This window comes from Schistocerca piceifrons, chromosome 3, assembly GCF_021461385.2.
Source record: "Schistocerca piceifrons isolate TAMUIC-IGC-003096 chromosome 3, iqSchPice1.1, whole genome shotgun sequence".
NCBI classification, from domain to species: Eukaryota; Metazoa; Arthropoda; class Insecta; order Orthoptera; family Acrididae; genus Schistocerca; species Schistocerca piceifrons.
The window spans coordinates 228,629,747-228,650,932 of NC_060140.1; the positions used below are offsets into that span (position 1 = coordinate 228,629,747).

The 21,186-nt window shown below is 38.8% G+C and overlaps 1 protein-coding gene across 2 annotated transcripts in view; it reads left to right on the plus strand.

Annotated features, from left to right (window-relative positions):
* Nucleotides 1–21,186, plus strand: part of LOC124787897 (E3 ubiquitin-protein ligase Ubr3) — a 289,094-nt gene that overhangs the window by 202,072 nt on the left and 65,836 nt on the right. The window contains exon 18 of one of the 2 annotated variants that reach the window (XM_047254874.1): nucleotides 8,995–9,165. The exons of the other annotated variant lie outside the window; for it this stretch is intronic. Within the exon in view, the coding sequence (XP_047110830.1) occupies nucleotides 8,995–9,165 (171 nt within the window). The remainder of the gene's footprint in view (nucleotides 1–8,994; nucleotides 9,166–21,186) is intronic. 2 annotated transcript variants of the gene reach the window in all.

Consider the following 21,186-nt stretch of genomic DNA (forward strand, 5'->3'; position numbering starts at 1 on the left):
TCTCTATTGATTAAAAAAAAATTGGTACATAGTACAGGGTGTGTAAATAAAGTTTCAAAACTGATTTTTTCATGAGCTGCGGTGCAAGCGCAGACCGTTCTCACCACCTGCACCAGGTGGTGGGGGATATTGGCTAGGCGAGCCAAGCATCAGCATTCGCTGGAAAAATGCTGGAGTGAAAACATCGCAAGTGCATGGAGTGTCTGTTTCAAAATGTCATCGGGAAACCGGAGGTCCAAAATGCAGCACCTCTTGGAGCAGCGGAGTTTGATCAAATTTTGTTTAAAACTGAACAAGACCGCTACGGAAATATTTGAAATGATTTAAGAGGCCTATAAAGAATACTATGCCGTGTCACATGCCATGGTTTTCATGTGTCACAAGAGGTTCAAAGATGGCCGCAAAGACTTGGAGGACGATGAACGCTCTGGAAGACCTTCATCGAGCAGAACTGATGAAAATCTGGCCAAAGTGTGCGAAGCTTTAAACAATGACCGATGTCTCAGCAGCAGAATGATTGCAGATGAAGTGGGCTTGAATCACCAAGCTGTGTTTCATCTAGTGACAGAAGATCAATGATGAGAAAAGTGTGTGCAAAACTTGTCCCTAAAGTGCTCTCGGATGAACAGAAGGAGCGGTGCCTGGCTGTTTCACAGGAAATACTTAAACATTTACAAACCAAACCTGATTTTTTTGGACAAAGTGGTCACTGGTGATGAGACGTGGGTCTTCGTGTATGATCCAGAGTCGAAGAGGCAGAGCTTGGAGTGGCACACACACCTCCGCATCACCAAAGCTGAAGAAAGCCCGCATGAGCAAGTCACATGTGAAAAGCATGCTCATTGCTTTCTTTGACTAAGAAGGATTGATCCACAAAGAGTTTGTTCCTGCCGGACAGACTGTCAATGGTCAGTATTATACTGGAGTGGTGCACCGTTTGAGGGATTGAGTCCACTTGGAGAAGAAAGACGACTGGGTGCTCCACCATGACAATGCAACCGTTCACACCTGCTTTGCTGTCACTGAAGTTTTGACCCAGTTCAACGTGACAATGCTGCCGCAGCCACCCTATAGCCCTGACCTCACCCCCAGTGACTTCTTTTTGTTCCCCTGGATGAAGAGAGACCTAAAAGGGAAGCGGTTGGACAGTGTCACAGCAGTCCAAAAGGCTTTAACGAGGGTTTTGAACAGCATTTCAGCTAAGGAGTTCCAGGGAGCTTACCAGCAGTGGAAGTCTTGTTGGCAGTGGTGTGCGGATTCTCAAGGCACCTATTTTGAAGAATTTTGGTCCGATGTCTGAAAGTATTCAATAAATTTTGCGTTCTGAGACCAGTCTTGAAACTTTATTTGCAGACCCTGTATTTAATACAACAAAAAAGTCCCTTGCAGTAAAAGTTTTAATTTAATCAAGTATGAAGATCAAATTAATGGCGCGATTGCACATGTGTAAGTAATATATTACAGAAGTTATGAATAACGAAAATGGATGTATGTTATTGATTGTAGTAATTTCAATGGACTCTTGATCACTAATACAGTGAACAACATCACACGAGGTTGAAGTATCTACATGCAACAACTAAGATGATAGTGAGAATAACTGCAGTGGCTCATGTTGCAGAATGTAGTACCCAAAAGCTACTGGTTTGATGTAATGTGCTTATATGTGAAAATTTTGCAAGACATTTATTTGAAGCCAGATCCGTATCTTTTGGGATCAATTTGGACCTGTAATTCTATCCAGGCATACCTTCCAGACCATCTTGAAGCTTAATTGATTGTATGCTGTCCACAAAAGAGCTTGAATCCCAGTGTAGTAGACGGTGATAACTTGTTACATATAATCACTGCAGATTCTGATTGCACAAGACAATGTGTGTTGAGAACAAAAGATTTGAGGAGGGCTCCAATCCTAATTCACAAGTTCACTTTAGTAGAGAAATTTGATTTAGTTTCCAAGTGTGGACTGCTTGCTTTGCTCATTAGCAAGGTTGAGTCTGTTTACATGCTGTTAAAGTCAGACGTAACGTCATTATGACATGCACACACAGTCCTGAAGATGACAGAGGCCATGTATTGACTTCTGTTATCATTTGACACACTAAATTGTGGTAGCCAGTCTTGCAGTCGAATCGAAGGAGCAGCTCCTTATCAGTTAGTATAATAGTATATTCATGGCAATTCTGGAAGCTCTTGATGTCTTTTTCTTTCTTTGAAAGAGTGGCCTGCCAATTTTTCAAAAAATTACCCCACAAAATGCAACAACGGCTGCCCAATAGCAGCCTTGTACATTGTCCACATTAAACTCGATGCAAGCCGGGAATTACCTTCAGAAATGATTTTTGCTAAAACTGAAGACTGAAACGTCTAATGCCAAAACATAATTTGACAGATATCCTCCATATTGTCTGAAAGTTACACATATCATTGAAGAATTGCATCAATGTGTCCAAAGATGTCCTAGTAGGTTATTAGTAACAATTATTGAATCTGATCAATTAGTTTATGTGTACTTGAGTGGTATACCATTTTGCTGAAAATAGGTACCCAAAGAACATTTTTCTCAAATATTAGCTTCAACTGACAACTTGAGCAGACCGTATTTGCTTTAGGAAAAGGGGTAGAATCCGGAAAAGTCGCCCAGAACACCGGGTCGGGGGAGACTTACTGGATGGGGTGGTCTTTCTTTCTCGTCCCGCCCGGTAAGTCTCCCATGACCTGGGGTTCTGGGTGACTTTTCCGGATTCTACCCCTTTTCCTAAAGCTCTCCAATTCCTTTTCCTTCACCCCTCTTCCCTCTCCTCCAACTCTTCTGCCAGAAGAAGTGGCCACAGGCTCTGAAAGCATGCACAAGTAAAACCTTTTTTATAGGTGTATGCTTTTGCCACCGCTTGGTGAGTAGATTTTTATATCTGTCCAATTACATTGTACTGTTAAAAATTGATTATTTTTGCTGAAAAATAATCTCTGTGACATGCTATGCTCTTGTATGTCTAAGAGCAGTACGATATATTTCAGGCGTCAGGGCAGACTACTTTGCTGACATGCACTGTCGTTAGTCAAGCTCTAAATTTGTAGGATTGTATTGAATTTTCATACTACCTTTATAATGCAGAAATGAATAATACATATGGTATAAAAATGGCAGAAGTGCTCAGTTCACTGCACTGCTTAAAGTGACAGAAAATTTGATTCCCTTGTGAATGTAATATAAAGAAAAATATTGATATATGAATATTGAAATATGTCTGCTTGTGTCTGTATATGTGTGGATGGATATGTGTGTGTGTGCGAGTGTATACCCGTCCTTTTTTCCCCCTAAGGTAAGTCTTTTCGCTCCCGGGATTGGAATGACTCCTTACCCTTTCCCTTAAAACCCACATCCTTTCGTCTTTCCCTCTCCTTCCCTCTTTCCTGATGAGTCAACAGTTTGTTGCGAAAGCTTGAATTTTTTGTGTATGTTTGTGTTTGTGTGTCTATCGACCTGCCAGCGCTTTCGTTTGGTAAGTCACATCATCTTTGTTTTTAGATATATGAAAAATATTGATAACTACTTATATGTTAAAAGTAACACATTTTCAATTAAAATAACTTGCAAGTTGCAGTAACTTAACCATGCTGATAAATAAGTAGACATTATTAGCAAATGTATGTTCCATTGTGCTTACAAGCTCACTGTGACATTTGTATTAAGATCCAGCTCATTTTATTTTTAGTTTTGGTAAAAACAGGCCTACTACGATACTGTTGTTTGTGGGTGTCAGATTTGTCGGAATACACTACTCCACATATTCACTCCATAGTGTGGTACCTATAGTTTGCCCTCGTTGAGTTTAATGTGCACTCCTTACCATGCTGCTACTTGGTGGCATTCTCATAGAAAGGGAAACAAAAGCAATCAGATTTTCAGTACATTTGAACCGGCTCGTGTATCACTATACAACTGCATTCAACTGTCTGAACCAAGATGTCATTGCTTTCTAAATTCCTAATTTACCATTCACAATCTTATTGTGAGGTCATTTTTGAAATGTTGGCAAGTTCATACTTTCAAAGGAAGAAAAGACATCAGTAACTTTCAAAATTTCAATGCTGTACTAACTGAAGATACAATGAGCTGCTCCTTTAATTTGTCTGGAAGACTGCCTACCACAGTTCAGCTTCTTGAATGATCACAAATGTTGACACACAGCCTCTGTCACCTTTGGTACAGCTTGTACAAACCGTATTGGTGTCACGCCTGACTTTACCGGTGTGCAGACTGACTAACCTCATAAGCACATGACATTTATCTTTTTTCGTCCCCCACTTCTCTTTCACATTTCGCAACATTATTAGCAAATAATTAACAACAGAAAAAACATGAAAAACTGGAGTGTTGGTGATATAAATATTTGAAGCAGAGGCACCGGATGCTGGGAATTAAGCAAAGATGACAACATCTCGTGTGTTATACCAGGTGTACCGATATGAAATGAGCGATTTTTGTGAAAATGAAACACTAATTTTGAATTGAAAAGTAAAAACATTTTATTCAAAGTACTGACCATTGCTTTCTATTCATTTTGACCACCTTTCTGGCAATTTGTGGACACCACGCCAATAGAAATATTAGTCTTTTGAAGCAAACCAATCAGACACCCAATTTTTTACTTCTTCGTAGGAATCGAAGTGTTCCTCAGCCAATGCATGTGACATTGATGAAAACACATGGTAGTCGGAAGGGGCCAAGTCTGGTGAATATGGTGGGTGGGGTAGCAGCTCCCAGCCAAGTGTTTTGATTGTATCCTGAACCAGTTTTGCTTTGTGTGCAGGTGCATTGTCGTGTAAAAAAAAAATTACTTTGCCATGTCTTCTGACCCAGTCTGGTCTTTTATTGATCAATGCATAGTTCAAATTGATCATTTGTTGTCTGTAGCGATTATTATTCACAGTTCCATCGGATTTTAGAAGCTCATGATACACCACACCTTTCTGATCCCACCAAACACAGAGCATTGTCTTCTTGCCGAATCGATCTGGTTTTGCAGTCGATGTTGATGATTGTCCCGGATTAACCTATGATTTTTCCCATGTAGGATTCTTAAAATAAATCACCAGTAACAATTCGATGCAAAATTGATTTTCTTTCATGTCTTTGAAGCAAAATTGGACAAATGGTTTTTCGGTTTTCCATCTGTCTTTCATTCAATTCATGTGGCACCGGTTTTCCACACTTTTGGATCGTTCCCATAGCTTTCAAACGGTCAGAAATTGTTTGTTGTGCAACATTTAGCATTGCTGCCATTTGCTTCTGACTCAAAGTATCATCTTCATCCAATATTGCTTGCAATTCGGCATCTTCGAACGTTTTTGGTGGTCTTCCATATCCTTCATTTCTTACATCAAAATCATTATTTCTGAACCGTTGAAACCATCTTTTGCATGTTGCTTCTGATAGAGCATGATCACTATATGCCTTGACCAGCATTTGATGTGACTCTGCAGCACTTTTTTTCAAATGAAAACAAAAAATTAATGCTTTCCGCAAATCGTCACTGTGTGGTACAAAATTCGACATAGTTAACACGATGAAAACATATGATGATGATTGTTCTGTGACTTGATGTATACTAAATATCTTTGACAGATGTCATACCAACCAAACAAAAAAAAAAAAGGTTCGTTCACAACAAATGTTCCCTATAGACACATTTGTATCTTAACGCTCATTTCGCACTGGTGCACCTGGTATATTTAGTACTTATGTTTGATTTTGAAGAGGTGGTCTTTTTAAAATAATTCATGTTTCATAAACAAATACCAGTGGATCTCTCCTCCCCCCCCCCCCCCCTCCCCCCCACCCCCACAGGGAAAGCAGTTTCATTTATTTGCTTATAATCATGAAGATTATCAGCTCTAAGTGCACAAAGGTTAATTAGATGCACTTTTCATTCCGTAAACCAGTTGTGAGAAGATGTAAGAGGGTGTAGATCACACCAGAAAAACAAAAATAAATAATACATACTTACAGAATAACCGATATGCCAGTGTTACTTCCACAGGTTCTAAATTATACTAGCTTCAAGGATGTGGCAAAAATACTCCCTCCCTCCCCAATATCAATTGAAGAGCTTACCACAAACATTTAAAAGAAAACATACTAAAACTCAAGGTAATACCTGTCCTGTTGTAGCCTAGCATCAACTGCATTGAAGAAGTGACGAAGTCAGATATTACATAGCATTCATGTGTTATGTGATATAGTTAATAATAAATACATCAGTATCGTTTGCTAAGAAATTCATGAATGGAGTAATTCTTTACACTCATCACAAACTGTACACTACCTGTTAAACTTTTCATAATTTCTGGTGAACTATTGAAGATGGGTAGATATGGATACCTTTCTTCACCAAAGTGACTGCCTTTGTCTTTTCAATGTTCCTTATATTGATTCCATGAAATGAAATGAGCTGTTGGTTGTAAGGAGAAAGATTGTAAAATAATTTAAAAACTCTTTTAACATTATGTAGTGTGGTAAGTGATATATGAGCATCACATAATTGAAATCTCAGGAGAAGAGCCGACAGAGAAATATGCATAAAATGTCAGGAAATAAATGTATTATGGCCTGATAGATAATTTAAATTCGTGTATCATAAACCTTATTTTACAAAACCCTGCAGCTGTGTCTGTAATGATTCAAGTAATCAAGTACTACACCAGTTATGGTTTTTAATGGATAGTGTGACATGTTTCAGGAAATATTCACGTTCGCAAATGCTGTTGAATATTGGATGTGATACCTGCAACACACACATGCAGACATCACATACAATCTATATTACTAAACAACTACTAAGCGATCTGGAACGTGGAACCTAGAACCAGTTGCAGGTTGCCTATCTAATGGCTTTCAAAAATTTGATTTTCAGTATTCCATGTAATTCTTGACCAAATTTAAAATTTCCACTCATTAAGAAGTGTAATCTTCATTAAAAATTTAACACAATAAGACAAGCATTAAAGTTAGAAACTATGTGCTTGTTTTGAAGCAGCGAAAGTGATGGTGTGCAAATACCCGGACATTATTCATCCTCTGTTTGAGAATGAGAGCACTTAGCGACTTCCAGCAAGCTTTGTACATAATTAAAAATTATTCGAAACTTTTCCTTGCTGACATATCCCACAATGTGATGAAAGGAAAAATGTTTGTCATTTACTACATTTTCACTGTTCTTGCAGTAAAACTGCTACATCAGGCATGACATTTTAATTTCTTACTTCTTTACTACTAAACTATTTGCAAAATTGTGTCATTACATGGCACATAATTCAGGAGACATGACGTCATAAACATTGATATATGTGAGAAACTAGTTTTTGCTTATAGTGGAGCACAAATTACCCAGACTATATTCATCCAGTGTTTCATAATGAAAGTGTTTAGAGGCTTCGAACAAACTTATGCTTTAATTTTTTCTAAATTTTTTCTCACTTATGTGCTTAATGTCAAAGGAGTTCGTTTAAAGAATCGGGGTTTGCTGGTACTAATATAAACTTCCATACCCCTTGAAAATGGAAATAAATTCCTGAAATGTGTTGTGCCATGCACAAAAAATGTAACTCTGCAATTCTTTATTATGAGGGACATTCAATAATTAGAGAGATAAAATGAGATTTTTTACTACTTTTCAACTTAACGTCACCAAAGTTAATACCTTTGTCGCAATGATGAATTAGGTTTGTTTGATACATAATGGAAAAGCCTTTCTGTTGCTGTTTGAGCCACTTTCGCACAAATTCTTCCATTCCATGCTTTGTCTTTTAGATTCAGGTTCAAAATGATGAACTCGCACATTAAAATCTTGTTCATAAAAGTGTCACATTCCCTTTCATATCCATCTTTCAAGTCTGTAAACACTTTGAGTCTGGTTTCCTCACGTTGTTACATTAACTCCTTCATAACCCACCCTGAATTTGTTTTTGCTATATGTTCAGCTGTAATATGTTGGTCTTCATGAATAATGTCAGCAATGCAGGGATCAAGAGCAGGAGCTGACACATCCATGGACTGGCCAGGACATACTCGTCACTGAGTCCCTGAAAGGTTCAACTGTTTTTTTAACTATTCTACCCACTTAGAAAAAATTTACAGTTTATATAACTTTCATCACAATGTAAAAGCATTCGAAAAAAGGTTTTAGCCAGCTTTTACCTTTCAGAAAGCAAATAATGGACCACTCTACATTGTTAAAGTAATGTGGAAACTTCAAGCAGATGTTTCATCATTAAATGCAGTATTGAGGTTATAAACAAAACAGTTTTCATATGCCAGCTGTTCTCAAATCCTCCCATTGGTGCCAGCTTAAAGTCATGAAACTCCTCTTACAAGCAGTTTCATTTCTGAAACTTACTGGCAGATTAAAACTGTGTGCCGGGCCCCGTCAGGGCGTGAGTCGTGCTTGGATATCTCTGTTGGTAGAGCACTTGCCCGCGAAAGGCAAAGGTCCCGAGTTCGAGTCTCGGCCTGTCACACAGTTTTAATCTGCCAGGAAGTTTCATATAAGTGCACACTCCGCTGCAGAGTGAAAATCTCATTCTAGTTTCATTTCTGCTTCACTTTGTCTCTTCAATTATGGGAAGGCCCTTATATTTAAATTGTACTGATGAATAATTTTGAGAAGAAAAACATTCCCGTACACATACCTCGTTTTCAATGGGAGTGAATTTTATAACAAAATGTTTATGAAATTTTTGTTAGTTGTATCTTCTCTCTCTCTCTCTCTCTCTCTCTCTCTCACACACACACACACAACCTTTATTTATTCTCGTGTTACTCTTTTCTGGCTGGCTGTTTATGTTTGTGAGTGTACCCAGAAAATAATGATAATATGATGCTAACAATGTCATGGCATAATACTTTAGGGTCCCAGACAGCAGGCCGCTTAATAGCTGAACAAAGAAAATGTTACAGTGTTTTTAGTGAATAGTGGTACCAATTGTTTCCAGACATTGCCTTAAGGCATGCTACCCGTACTCCTCGCCCTGCTCGTCCTTCATCATCATCACAGCATGCAGCAGTGCTGTCAGGCACAGAGATAGTTCCATCAGCAGCTGGAACTTCGAGTCAAGCTGTTGTTCCTGCAGGTTCCGTTCATACTCCTGAGTTTGGTCCACATGGTAAGACTACTGATCATCACTAATTGTTGATATGTGAGTAGCAAGATTTGAGATGTTTAGATGAGAGATAAATGATGTAGTCACAAGCTTATTAAAAGTAGGTAAACATGTTCCTGTCATAGAAAGGCCTTATCATGGCAGTACCAACAAGAACATAAAGTTAACAGTAGTGAACTTCAAGCTCTTATTTATCTCTAAAATTAGGAAAAGTAACCAGTCATTTGTAGATGAATGATGGGTGGAGCATCAACACATGAAACAGACCAGAAAATCACACTAGCTTTCTGCACAAGTCTTTTTCCGATATTAGTAATCTCCCCCCCCCCCACCTCCCCCCTCTCTCTCTCTCTCTCTCTCTCTCTCTCTCTCTCTCTCTCTCTCTCTCATGTGTGTGTGTGTGTGTGTGTGTGTGTGTGTGTGTGTGTGTGTGTGTGTCTTTACATTAGAAAAAGAGTGAAATTGTTGGCCAGAGGCTAGTGTGATTTTTCGGATCGGTTTCATGTGTCTATATGCCATCCATCCATCCATCCATCCATCAATCATTGGTTGCCTTTTCTAATTTTGCTTCACTGTTTCCATCTTGCTTCCGATGCTAGAATATTGCCCTTTCTGACGACTAGACAGCGAGTAGGAGAAAGGGAAATATATGCTCTATTCCAGAAATACAGAAATAACAGGACAGTGGGGAAGAAAAATTGTTGATGTTGCTAGTTCTTAGAATTTAATAGTGAATTGCAGAACTCCATAGCTTTTAAGAGATCATTGGTCATTAGAGAAAATGAACTGAAATTAAATAAATGTGTGGATCCAGAGTATTGAGTATAGAAGAATGTTAAAATTTGTAAAACAAAATGATACAACATTCAGGTAATGGCTCACTCTTATTTGGGTTAATTCCTTTATTCATTTTCTCCATTCATTATTTGGTTTTTATGCAGTTGCATCATGAACAGTTAAAATTAAATAATAGGAGCGTAAACAGTTGTCAGATGTTCAGGTTCTCTGCCTTCAATGGGTTTTCTATGATTGCCAGGGTAAGGAGGAGTTTTAATGTTTCGACTCCAAAAAAATTTTGAACAAGAGTGAATTTTCATTTTGTGGTGGTGGTGGTACAGATGTTTCTTGAAAGTGACATTAGAAAACATGCTTGTGGAATATGGATGTGTATAGCCAACAGTTAATACATGGGAAAATCGGGATAGGTCTTTCCTCCGGCAGCATATGTCAGAAGGCTGACATATGTATGCTGACAATATTGCGTGCCCTTGACAGTTTCCGCTAATAAGTAGCGACGTAGGATAATTTTGTGTGTGTGTGTGTGTGTGTGTGTGTGTTCCAGTAGTTATTGTTGTATTGTAGCTTCTGTAGTGCCCCAACCGTAGACAGATCTCTCTTGAAAGTTATTTCCTCACACTTGAAAGTATAATATATAATTACAAATTGCTTGATAGAGATTTTGTTATGCTATTAGCTACTCTTAAGTTTTTCTTCAAGTACAGCTGTTGGTTTGTCTGAGGACATGCTGTCACTTTTATGCGTCAGTTGCATGGACGATTTAAAAATTGTGTGTCTATGAAGAGAATCCCTAGAATTGCACAAGCTGTAAATTTAATGTAGAGGCTGCAGTTGTCGAATTAAACAAAGTTATCGAACCAGGTGTACATAATATCAACAGTTAATATTGTTTGATAAGATACTTACTGATACTTACTCAAAACACACTACTCCACAGTTCAAGATGGTGTACTATTGATCAAGCACAGATGGAATAATTGCTCAGTGCTTATGAAATATATTTGGTAAAAAAGTTTCATCACAACTGACTCTTTAGGTTAAGTACACTGCTTGCACCAAATGCTTGTGCTATATGATGACACACTGCAATAAAATTTTATATTGATACTGGTTGAAGTTTTTAGCTAATTTTGCAGAGAACCTACATCTGTGTACGTAAAATATATAAAGAGTATCAGAAAAATATATTACATGTAAATAGCTTCACATGAACTGTGATGATTATTACATTATGATGATGCAGAAATACTTGCCAATCTCAGCCTGAATTACATATCTGGAGTAGAAAATTGAGTTTCAGCTTCATCATGGACAGTGTGCTGTGTTATGCTTATGTAAATACCATGAGTAACTCAATGTGTAGTGCAATGGCTGGTGGTCATATGGTCTTTAGAATTGTAGAAACAATTCTCAAGAAATATTTTTACAAACAAAGATAAAGGAACAAATATAGCAGTGTCTGTGTTATTCTGAAGTACGATGCAATAGATGTACTTGCAGTTGCAAATATGGACAACCATCAGTTGTATAATGTTATGACGGCAATGAAAATTTGTGCAGACTGGGACTCGAACCTGATTTCCCATTTATCACGAGCAGTCGTCTTACCATTTGGCTATCCGAGCATGACTCACTGCCAGATACATGGTTGACAACACATGGAAGTTTGGATCTGGCCATGAGTAATTCTCGGGTAGACAAACGGTAAGGCGACTGCTCGCAATAAGTAGGAAATCTGGGTTTGAGTCCCGGTCCAGTACAGGTTTTCATTGTTGTCATTCCACTATACAGCTAATGGTTGTCAATATTTGCAACTGCAAATACATTCCATGGAAAGAAGTTGATGAAATGGGGGTTTGGGGGGGGGGGGGGGGGGGTGCTACCAGAGATTGAGGCAGAAGGATTTCAGGACTGAGGAATGTGTGTTGGAAAAACAGCTCATATCTACGTAATTCAGAGAAATTGCTGTTGGGGATAAGGAACCAGATGACATGAGTTGTGAACTAGCCATTGAAATTAATAATGTTTTGCTCAAGAGCATGTTGTGCCACTGTGTAGCCAACTCTGCTCTTTGCCACACTTTGGCGGTGACCATTCATTTGGGTATATAGTTGGTGGTCATGCGCACATAAAACTCTGTGTAGAAATTGCAGCAGAGGTGGTATATGAGATGAGTGTTTTCACAGGTTGCCCTACCTATGATGGGGTACGGTAGACCTATGATGGGACTGGAGTAGGATGTGCTGGAAGAACGTATCAACGTAGGTCTTGCACCTTGCACTTTCTTAGGGATGTGACACTTGCAGAAGATTGCGATTAAATGTGACAGAAGGATGGAGTAGGATACTGTGTAGATTGTGTGGGTGGTTGAGTGCCACTTGGTGTTCCAAAAACTAGCTAAGTTCTAAGCCTTGTTTATGTGTCATTGAATGACTCAATGTATATACTGTTTGGTGAGTTGTTACTTTTACTCCTTAAATTACTTACATTCCCCCAGGACTTTCCATTACTTATAGCAGTGTTTTTCCACCTGTGGGTCGTGACCCCCTGGGGGGGTCGCAAAGCCTTGCTCAGGAGGTTGCGGTCACAGGAGAAAGCAGTTGCAGGCTGGCTGAACGTATGTTTCATGACGATCATCTGCTATAGTACAAATATCACACAGAAGCGACAAGATTTTGTGAAAGTATCTTGCAAATTCGCTCACGTTCAGATCTAGTACTTGCTTATAATAATGAATATGAATTTAATTTAAACCTGTTGAGGAGTTCAAATATGCAAACACTTGCAACAGTGAGAAGCAACACAATGTCTATTGGATCTCTTCCCACTTCTGCGGATTGGAACTAGGGCAGCGAGATTCACTAAGTCTTGTACAGATAGTATTTACCTCTGAGAGGTTTGCAGGGCTGGGATGGTGGTACAGTGGCAGCGTCTTGTGTATTACTGACAACTTAGTTTACATGCCAATCATCGGCTGTGATAAAAATATCAGATGGAACGAGAACAATGTATGAAAACACATTTAAAAGATGCTCACGTTCAAGTGTGATACAAAATGGCTGCAACAATACACACACAGCTCACGTGAAAGATTTGGCGCCATGGTTACTAGAATGCATTTCAGTAACAAGCTTCGAATCAAACAATAGATCTCTAGGATTGGCAGCAGTAAGACAAGGTATGAAGTACAGAAATTTCTATCGAGCGGTTCTAGGATGCCTGAGCTCAACTCAGACTTTAATTCACACACTGCATGTTGATGTTATTTATATTTTTTTTAGTTTTGTGTCTTCATCGGGATTCCCACAAAATCGTCGTTGCTGGTCACCTGGTTAATTTGTCATTTCTTTCGTGTAGTTAATGTTGGTGATTGCTGTGAAGAGTTGTAAAATATCTTACAAAAATCTAGTACCATCATTTGTAAAAATATGTACTGAATGAAAGTAAACGAAATAACTATCCTGCTACATGTCTCAAAACTAGGGGCCCTGTAATACAAAAACATAGGCCTATGGTAAATGGTATTTATTTTTTATTAAAGTTACGTAATTCCTTGTTTAACATTAATTCTGAATTGAGCATAATGTAGATCGTTCTGTAATAAATACACCATGTTAACGACAAATAAACGCAACGCTGGAAAAGTGTGTTCAGGAACCGATTCATAACTAAATGAAGAAGATCCAGTAAGTAACTGTGAGAAATTCGAATAAAAGATCTTCTTGTTTACAAATTGACTACACAGTGGTACCTCGTTTAATGATGGTAATTCACTTCTGGGTCTTACCTGCACTGCAAAGCATTTGTTATGCAAAACATATTTTTCTGTTGGAATTCACGTAAAAAAAAGGATAATGTATTCCATTCTGATAAAATACTAAAACAGTTTATAAAATGTACATCCTTTTTTACAAGCAGTCGCCAAAAGACATTTGTTTTACCTTCTCTTCAAAATGAGTCATTAACACAGAAGACAGCTAGCTGAATGAAACCTCGGCCTACGTATCGGTTAATGCGCAGCTTTTTTGAATTCGTGTTGGTTAACGATGACATATCTAAAATGGAATTCATACAGAGGTATTTCAGGGCCTTGAAGGAACATGAGTCTATAACAACAACACCGGTGTAAAACATTATGCTCGTTTTTCCTCCACGTTTTCTGTTATTTCATTGTCATTTCTTTCCCGCGTTGCATAAACCGTACTGTGAAGAATATAGTCAATAACTATAATGATGCGATCCAGCTATTATACGCAAATGCACAGCGCTTTATCTGCACAACTGCAATTTTATGCATGATGGCTAATGCGTCTCATTTGTATTATTAAAAAGCATACTTGACACTTATTAAGATTTTATTGTTTTGAACAGTTTTTATTCATAGAGCGACATCAGCGATATTTGCCTCGTGTGCCACTTAGCCAGATGAAATAAAGTACAACCGTATCAATGAGAAGGCTGTGCCTTTATTAATAATTTGTCAAATTGTGGTTCTGCTTTTGAGACACATATCGCCAAATCATTTTCTAGTTGAAGTCTATTTCTCTTCTTAGTTTTTAAGTTCATCATTGAAGAGAACACTAATTCACAAAGGTAGGAAGTGGCAAATGGCACTAACAATTTCAAAGCATCCTCTGCCAGCTGTGGATAATCTTCTTTTCTCTTCATCCAGAAGACGTCAGTCTTTTGCGAATTAAATTCCATTTTAAGCATCCCATCAGCTGCTAAATCTGTAAGTGTTCTTTCGTCCTCGTGCTGACATATCTAAAAAAGGATTTAGTGTCCATCTATGACCGTTCTCAGCGTCAGAGTTCAGCTCTGGAAGGTAACTTAACAGTTTCTCTTCCAAATTATGCAAGCTCTGTATAAAGCAAGGAATCTGAGAACTCAGTACCACCGACTGGTCCACTGCAATTTCTTCGACAATCATCTGAATACGAGGGAAAGACTCAAACATCATCTTTTGTAAAAATGTTGATCACGAACTAAGTTTGCGTGGAATTCTTTGATTTTATCCTTAGCTGTTATAGTGTTTTCTTCTTGCCCTTGGAGATTTTGATGGAGCGAACTCATGTCTTCACAAATGATCCTAAACAGTCGAGTTTGCAGCACTTTACCTTTAATAGAGTTTACAACTTTGATCACATCTTTAAGCACGTAATTTAAATCAGAAGTTAAAATTGTGGCTGCCAGAGTGTGTCGATGAAGAAAGCAGTGTGTCCACGAAAAATTTGGCATTATTGATTTTAATTTCGTGACGAGCCCACTTTTACTACCAGTCATAGCTTTAGCACCATCACTACAAATGGCGATACATTTCTCCAATCAATCTCGTAGTTGTGAGTGCTTTCTAAAAATATGTCATACAAACACTGACCATTAGTGTTCGCAGGGAGTGCTTTGCGAAATAAAATGTCTTCCATGATACTGCAAAGCAAAACGTGGTTTCTTCTTTACTTTTTTGACTATCTGTTCTCGAATGTCACTGACCATATTGTTTATTCCACGTTCAGTGATATTATCAGAAAGTGGTACGCTTTGCAGCATGTTTGCCTCTTGCTTACCTAACATAATTTCAACCATATCCAGGGGTGCTGACAAAATAAGATTCTCTGCATTTGTATGTGGCTTCCCTGCTGTAGCAACTTGGTAGCTAGCTAGTAATGTGCTCTCGTTGACACCGGATACCTACAATAGGATTAAAAAATTGTTAAATCAGAAAAAGAATAAAAATTAGAAACATTAATACTATTTGAAACCAACAACTAACATTACGGTTTTATAACCTGAATCATAGTAGTTTGCTACCAGTTAAGTGTTTTCAGTTTCCTTTAGAAGAAATCCAACAGTTTATCAGCTTCCTTGGAATGTTTAGTTGAGGGGTGATGCAGAAGCTTTGATGGTTTCATACTCTCACGTCGCAATACTTTGCTGCAAATTATAAATTGAGGTTTATTGTTCATGGTTCATGACAGTAAAACCATACTTCAGGTAACTGTTGTCATAAAGTCCTCCTCCCCCCTCCCCCCTCCCCTCCAAGTTTTGATTCACTTCCGCCACTGCCACTTGTACCAGACATAGAGGGTTGCACAGATCTTTTAAGAAACTTGTCCATTTTATGCTCACTCAGAGCGAAGCGTGAAGACAATAATCACGCCCATACTTGCTGGCGTACTCACACAACTGATTGTACTCACCAAAAATGTGTGACTATCCCCCCACTGACCTCTTCTCACCCCCACCCCTCTAACGCAGCAAAGAATATTAATCAAATCTCTGCCCGTAGAGCACTGTGACTGCTTTTCACATTGGACTAGATTTCTCGATCAGTATAGTATCAGTAGAAAGAAAATTAAATATGTTGCCTTTGAAATCGCTGGCATACTTTTATTATGGTTCTGGAGGTCAACAGAATATTCTTGCTTGGAAAGGGGTTGCATATTCAAAAAGGTTGAAAAACACTGCTATATTGTAAAGGTACTTGCTTGAAATAGAGCTATTATCCACATTGCAGCTTTATCATACATTTTTTTCTCTTACAGAGTTGAAATGTCTTGAGTACAGTGGGGTGATTGGTAATTATTATTAAAGTGTTGCCATTTGCTGTGCTGGTGGATGTATGATTTATTTTGTTTAGTGATTGGTAGTTATGTATGCACAATACATTTAAGAATATACTCAACTTCTTAAGAGAATAATTCTCAGTTGTTTTGCACTGCTTTAATCTGCCACTATTCATTGTCCTACAGATAATTTTGTTTTGAGGTCTGGGCATGTCTTCAGGTTTGAATTTTGGCCAGTCTGTATTTAGTGGTCATACTAGTATTTTGGATTATCGCCTTGAGTTTCATAAATTATTCTTGGAAAATTTCACAAGATCCTAGTTGATATCTTTCTTATGCTTCTCACAGCATGTTAGTCGTATCGTAACTGCAGCTATTATTATTATTATTATTGTTGTTGTTGTTGTTGTTGTTGTTGTTGTTATTATTATTGTTATTATTATTATTATCATTATCATCATTTACTAAGAGGACCAGATAAGGACCATAATAAACTGATAATCAGTTGGTGTCAGCTTTCCCCCCTTCCATTTCACCCCCACGTTTTTTCATTAATATATTGTGTTAGTCATCATTTATCGGCTTGGCAATAGTTCTTTATTTATCGTCTCAGTAAGTCCCAAACATCACGTCTTGGCATTTTTATATAAATCCTCTTTTTATTTTTTGGATCCAGTATACTTTGTAAGATTTTTGTCTCATTTTCCTTCTGATTTCCCTAACAAACATATCTGTGAAAGGATAAAACATTCAGATGTATATAGGCACATTGGTTTTATGGCACAGTTGTAATGGTGAATTTTGGTATTTATAGAAAGAGTTCTTTGTTGTAAATGTAGCATGGTTTCAAAAGGTATTTCAGTTTTTCTGGTTCTTGTTGTTAAGGATTCTTTATCCAGTCTATTACTGTATTCCATTCACCCAAATATTTGAAGCTATTCACATGTTTTACATTTCTATAGTGGTGTTTAGCTGGCTTGTATTGTTCTTGATATTTGACATGAAGATGGAGCCTTGTATTAGTGGAGTCATGTCACCCGGTTGAATGAATTGCACTTTTTTTTACAAGAAGTTGTTGATTGTGTACGGATACGCCGCCGTGCAGGTGAAAGGCAGTTCCAAACATGCAGTGCGTTATGGACATAGAGCAGTGTGGATGGGGACATAATACAGAGATGACAAAGTCATACACACATATACAGCTGGTGTTGGTATTTGCACTCTGGTGATTTATGAGAAGTAGTTTCTGATGTGGTTACGGGCGGGTGATTCATGTGAAAAGGTTTCTAACGTGATTATGGCTGCTCAACGTTAATTAACAGACTTTGAACACCGAATGGTAGTTGAAGCTAGACGGATGGCTCATTTCATTTTGGAAATCATTTTGAATTCAATATCCTGAGGTCTACAGTGTCAAGAGTATGCCAAGAATACCAAATTTTCAGGCATTACACAGTGGCTGACGACCCTCACTTAATGACTGAGAGCAGTGGTGTTTGCTTAGAGTTGTCAGTCCAAACAGACAAGCAGCACTGCATTAAATAACCACAGAAATCATTGTGGGACATACGACAAATGTATCCATAAGAACAATGCGAGAAAATTTGGTGTTAATGAGCAATGGCAGCAGACAACGGATGTGAGTACCTTTGCTAACAGCATGACATCTCCTGCACCACCTCTCTGGGCTCATGACCATATCAGTTGGACCCTAGACAACAGGAAAATGGCAAGTTGATCAGGTGAGGCCATCTTTCGCTAGGTAAGAGCTGATGGTAGGGTTCAGAGTGTGCCACAGTCCCATGAAGCCTTGGACCCAAGTTGTTGACAAGTACTGTCCAAGCTGGTGGTGGTTCCAGAATGCTTGTGGGCTGTGTTTACAGGAACTGATGAGTCTTCTGGTCCAAATGAACCGATCATTGACTGGAAATGGTTATGTTGACTAATTGGAGACTATTCACAGCTATTCACGGTCGTCCTGTTCCCAAACAGCGAAGAAATTTTATGGATGACTATGCACCACATCAGTGGGCCACAATTGCTTGTGATTGGTTTGAAGAACACTGTGAACAATTTGAGCAAATGATTTGACAACCCAGATCGCCCAGTATTAATCCCATCGAACATTTATGGGACATAATCGAGAGGTCAGTTCATGCACAAAATCCTGCACTGGCAGTTCTTTCGCAATTATGGAGGGCTATAGAGGCAGCATGGCTTGCAGCTTGGCTCAGTGTTTCTGCAGGGGACTTCTAACAACTTGTGGAGTTCATGCTATGTAAAGTTGACCCATTATGCCACGCAAAAGGAGGCTCAACATGACAATGGGAGGTATCCCATGAATCTTGTCATCTCAGTGTAGACAGCCAGGGACTACGTGAATCGTATGTTTTACCACTTGTATACCATCTTGATTGACATCCTCTCCGACACCAGTGGCATTTTCCAACAGGATAACTGTCTGCATCACAAAGCCAGCATCATGCACCGTGGTTGGAAGAGCATGGTAGTGAACTCACATTGTTCTGATCCGCACACGAGGGTAATATATGGGGCACAGTTGGGTGCCAGCTTCACATCCACAAACCACCAGGCCATAATTTATAAGAATTGAGAGACTGATGCCTAAACATGTGGTGCCATGTACCTCCAGAAACCCACCAAGGACTCGTTGAAGCAATGACATTCAAAATCACTGTCATGTTGCGTTCCAAAAATCAAAGAGGATGTCAGTGCCACATATTGGGATTAGTTCATCATTTAGGGACACATCAACAGGGGATGTAATGAATTTTGGTTTGGTCCAAAATATTTTATTAGGTCCCTCTCCCATTTCATCTAAATCCATTACCTTAAGAGTTTTGATTTTATAAGGCCTTTTCAAGGGTAAAAAAAAGTGTTAAGAAACAGTTTAGATGTTCATTGCACTGTACACTGAGGGAATTAGATGAGAAAATGACATTAAAAGCAGTAGACGAATTTTATTTTCTGGGCAACAAGACAACTGATGATGACTGATATAGAGAGTATATAAAATGAAAATTCAAGGTTGCCACAGGTTCTGGAAATCAGGGAATATCAGGGAATTTTCAGATACATCAGGGGAATTTGGGGAAAAAAATTGGAAAAATCTCACTTTTGTCTCAGGAGATGAAATGTTTTGTTCGCAGAGGTGTCGTGCGTCGTTGCTGGTGGGTGCAGCTGAGTATATGCACTGCTTCCCTACTCCCTCATTCTTACTGCTTCTCCCCTTCCTACCACTTCCCTCAGCTTGCAGTAAGTGCTGCTACCACTTCTTGCCACCAGCCTAACAGCTGCCAATGAGTGGCAGGGAGGTGTGAGGAGTGGTTTGTTTGGATCTGATTCTCAGAGACAGTAGCTGGAGACGCCAGTCGTGTGCACAAGTAGTGTCTGAGTGATTTGTGAATGTGTGTGTGCTCTCATTTTGTGACAAAAGCTATGGCTGAAAATTTGGCTGTGAGAGTGTGATTGTCTTTTCCCCATGTCTGTCCGTGGCTCAGCAATCATATTTACGGTGAGTTGCTGCCTATCCTCATTACTATTGATTCTCGAAGTGTTTGAACAAGTTATCTGTTGCATGGATTGATCACTGTGGTTTCTCTTCATCAACACGCTGTCTGTGGCTCGTGAATAGCTGGCTGCAAGGGTGGATTTCTGCGACGGGTCAAAATCGCAGGCTGTTTGTGTGGGTATCTGTAATGGATCGGGCCTGCCGATCTGAAGCAATTAGGATCCCACTAATGCGCAGGCCGTGCCCGTTGGAGGCTGGGTCTCTTTGTGTGTGGCATAATGCAGTAGATTTTCATGGTTTATCCATGGGCCCAGGACTGTGGTGCTTCTCAGCAGGCCAGAGGCCATGACTGATGGACTGTCTCACCACAAGTACATTGTACAGTGTGGCATTTTATAGAAATTTCATTTATATATGTTAGAAAGTGTGGATTACAAGAAGAAGAAGAAAACTGTCAGTCGCTCGTGGTTTGTTTGCTATGTACTCATGTATTTCTCAAAAGAAAAATCACACAATACCTGTAAGATAATAGATATAACACAGTGGGCAATAACCAACAGTAATTAACATAGTAGAACCAACATTTTATAGGTGGTAACCTACAGTGTTGGTTTACACAATTCTTCTCCGCCTTATTCACTTCTTTCAAGAGGCCTTCTTTTTTCTGAGGTTATTTTTGAAACCAGTGAAGGTAGTTTAAATCTGTCTTGTGACTCCAAGGAAATGTGTGTTTTTGCCACACAATGTGTGTGGTTTTATTGAAATAAAATAACATCAGTGGTCTTACTGAAACACACACATCATTTGGCTTGCTTTCTCCATCAAAAAACAGTTCATTACAAAAGATGTTGATGTTAGTACTTAAGATTTCTGCTCACATCAAGAAACGCCATCTGCTTCTAAGTTTTATATATATATATATATAAAAAAAAACAAAGATGATGTGACTTACCAAATGAAAGTGCTGGCAGGTCGACAGACACACAAACAAACGCAAACATACACATAAAATTCAAGCTTTCGCAACAAACTGTTGCCTCATCAGGAAAGAGGGAAGGAGAGGGAAAGACGAAAGGATGTGGGTTTTAAGGGAGAGGGTAAGGAGTCATTCCAATCCCGGGAGCGGAAAGA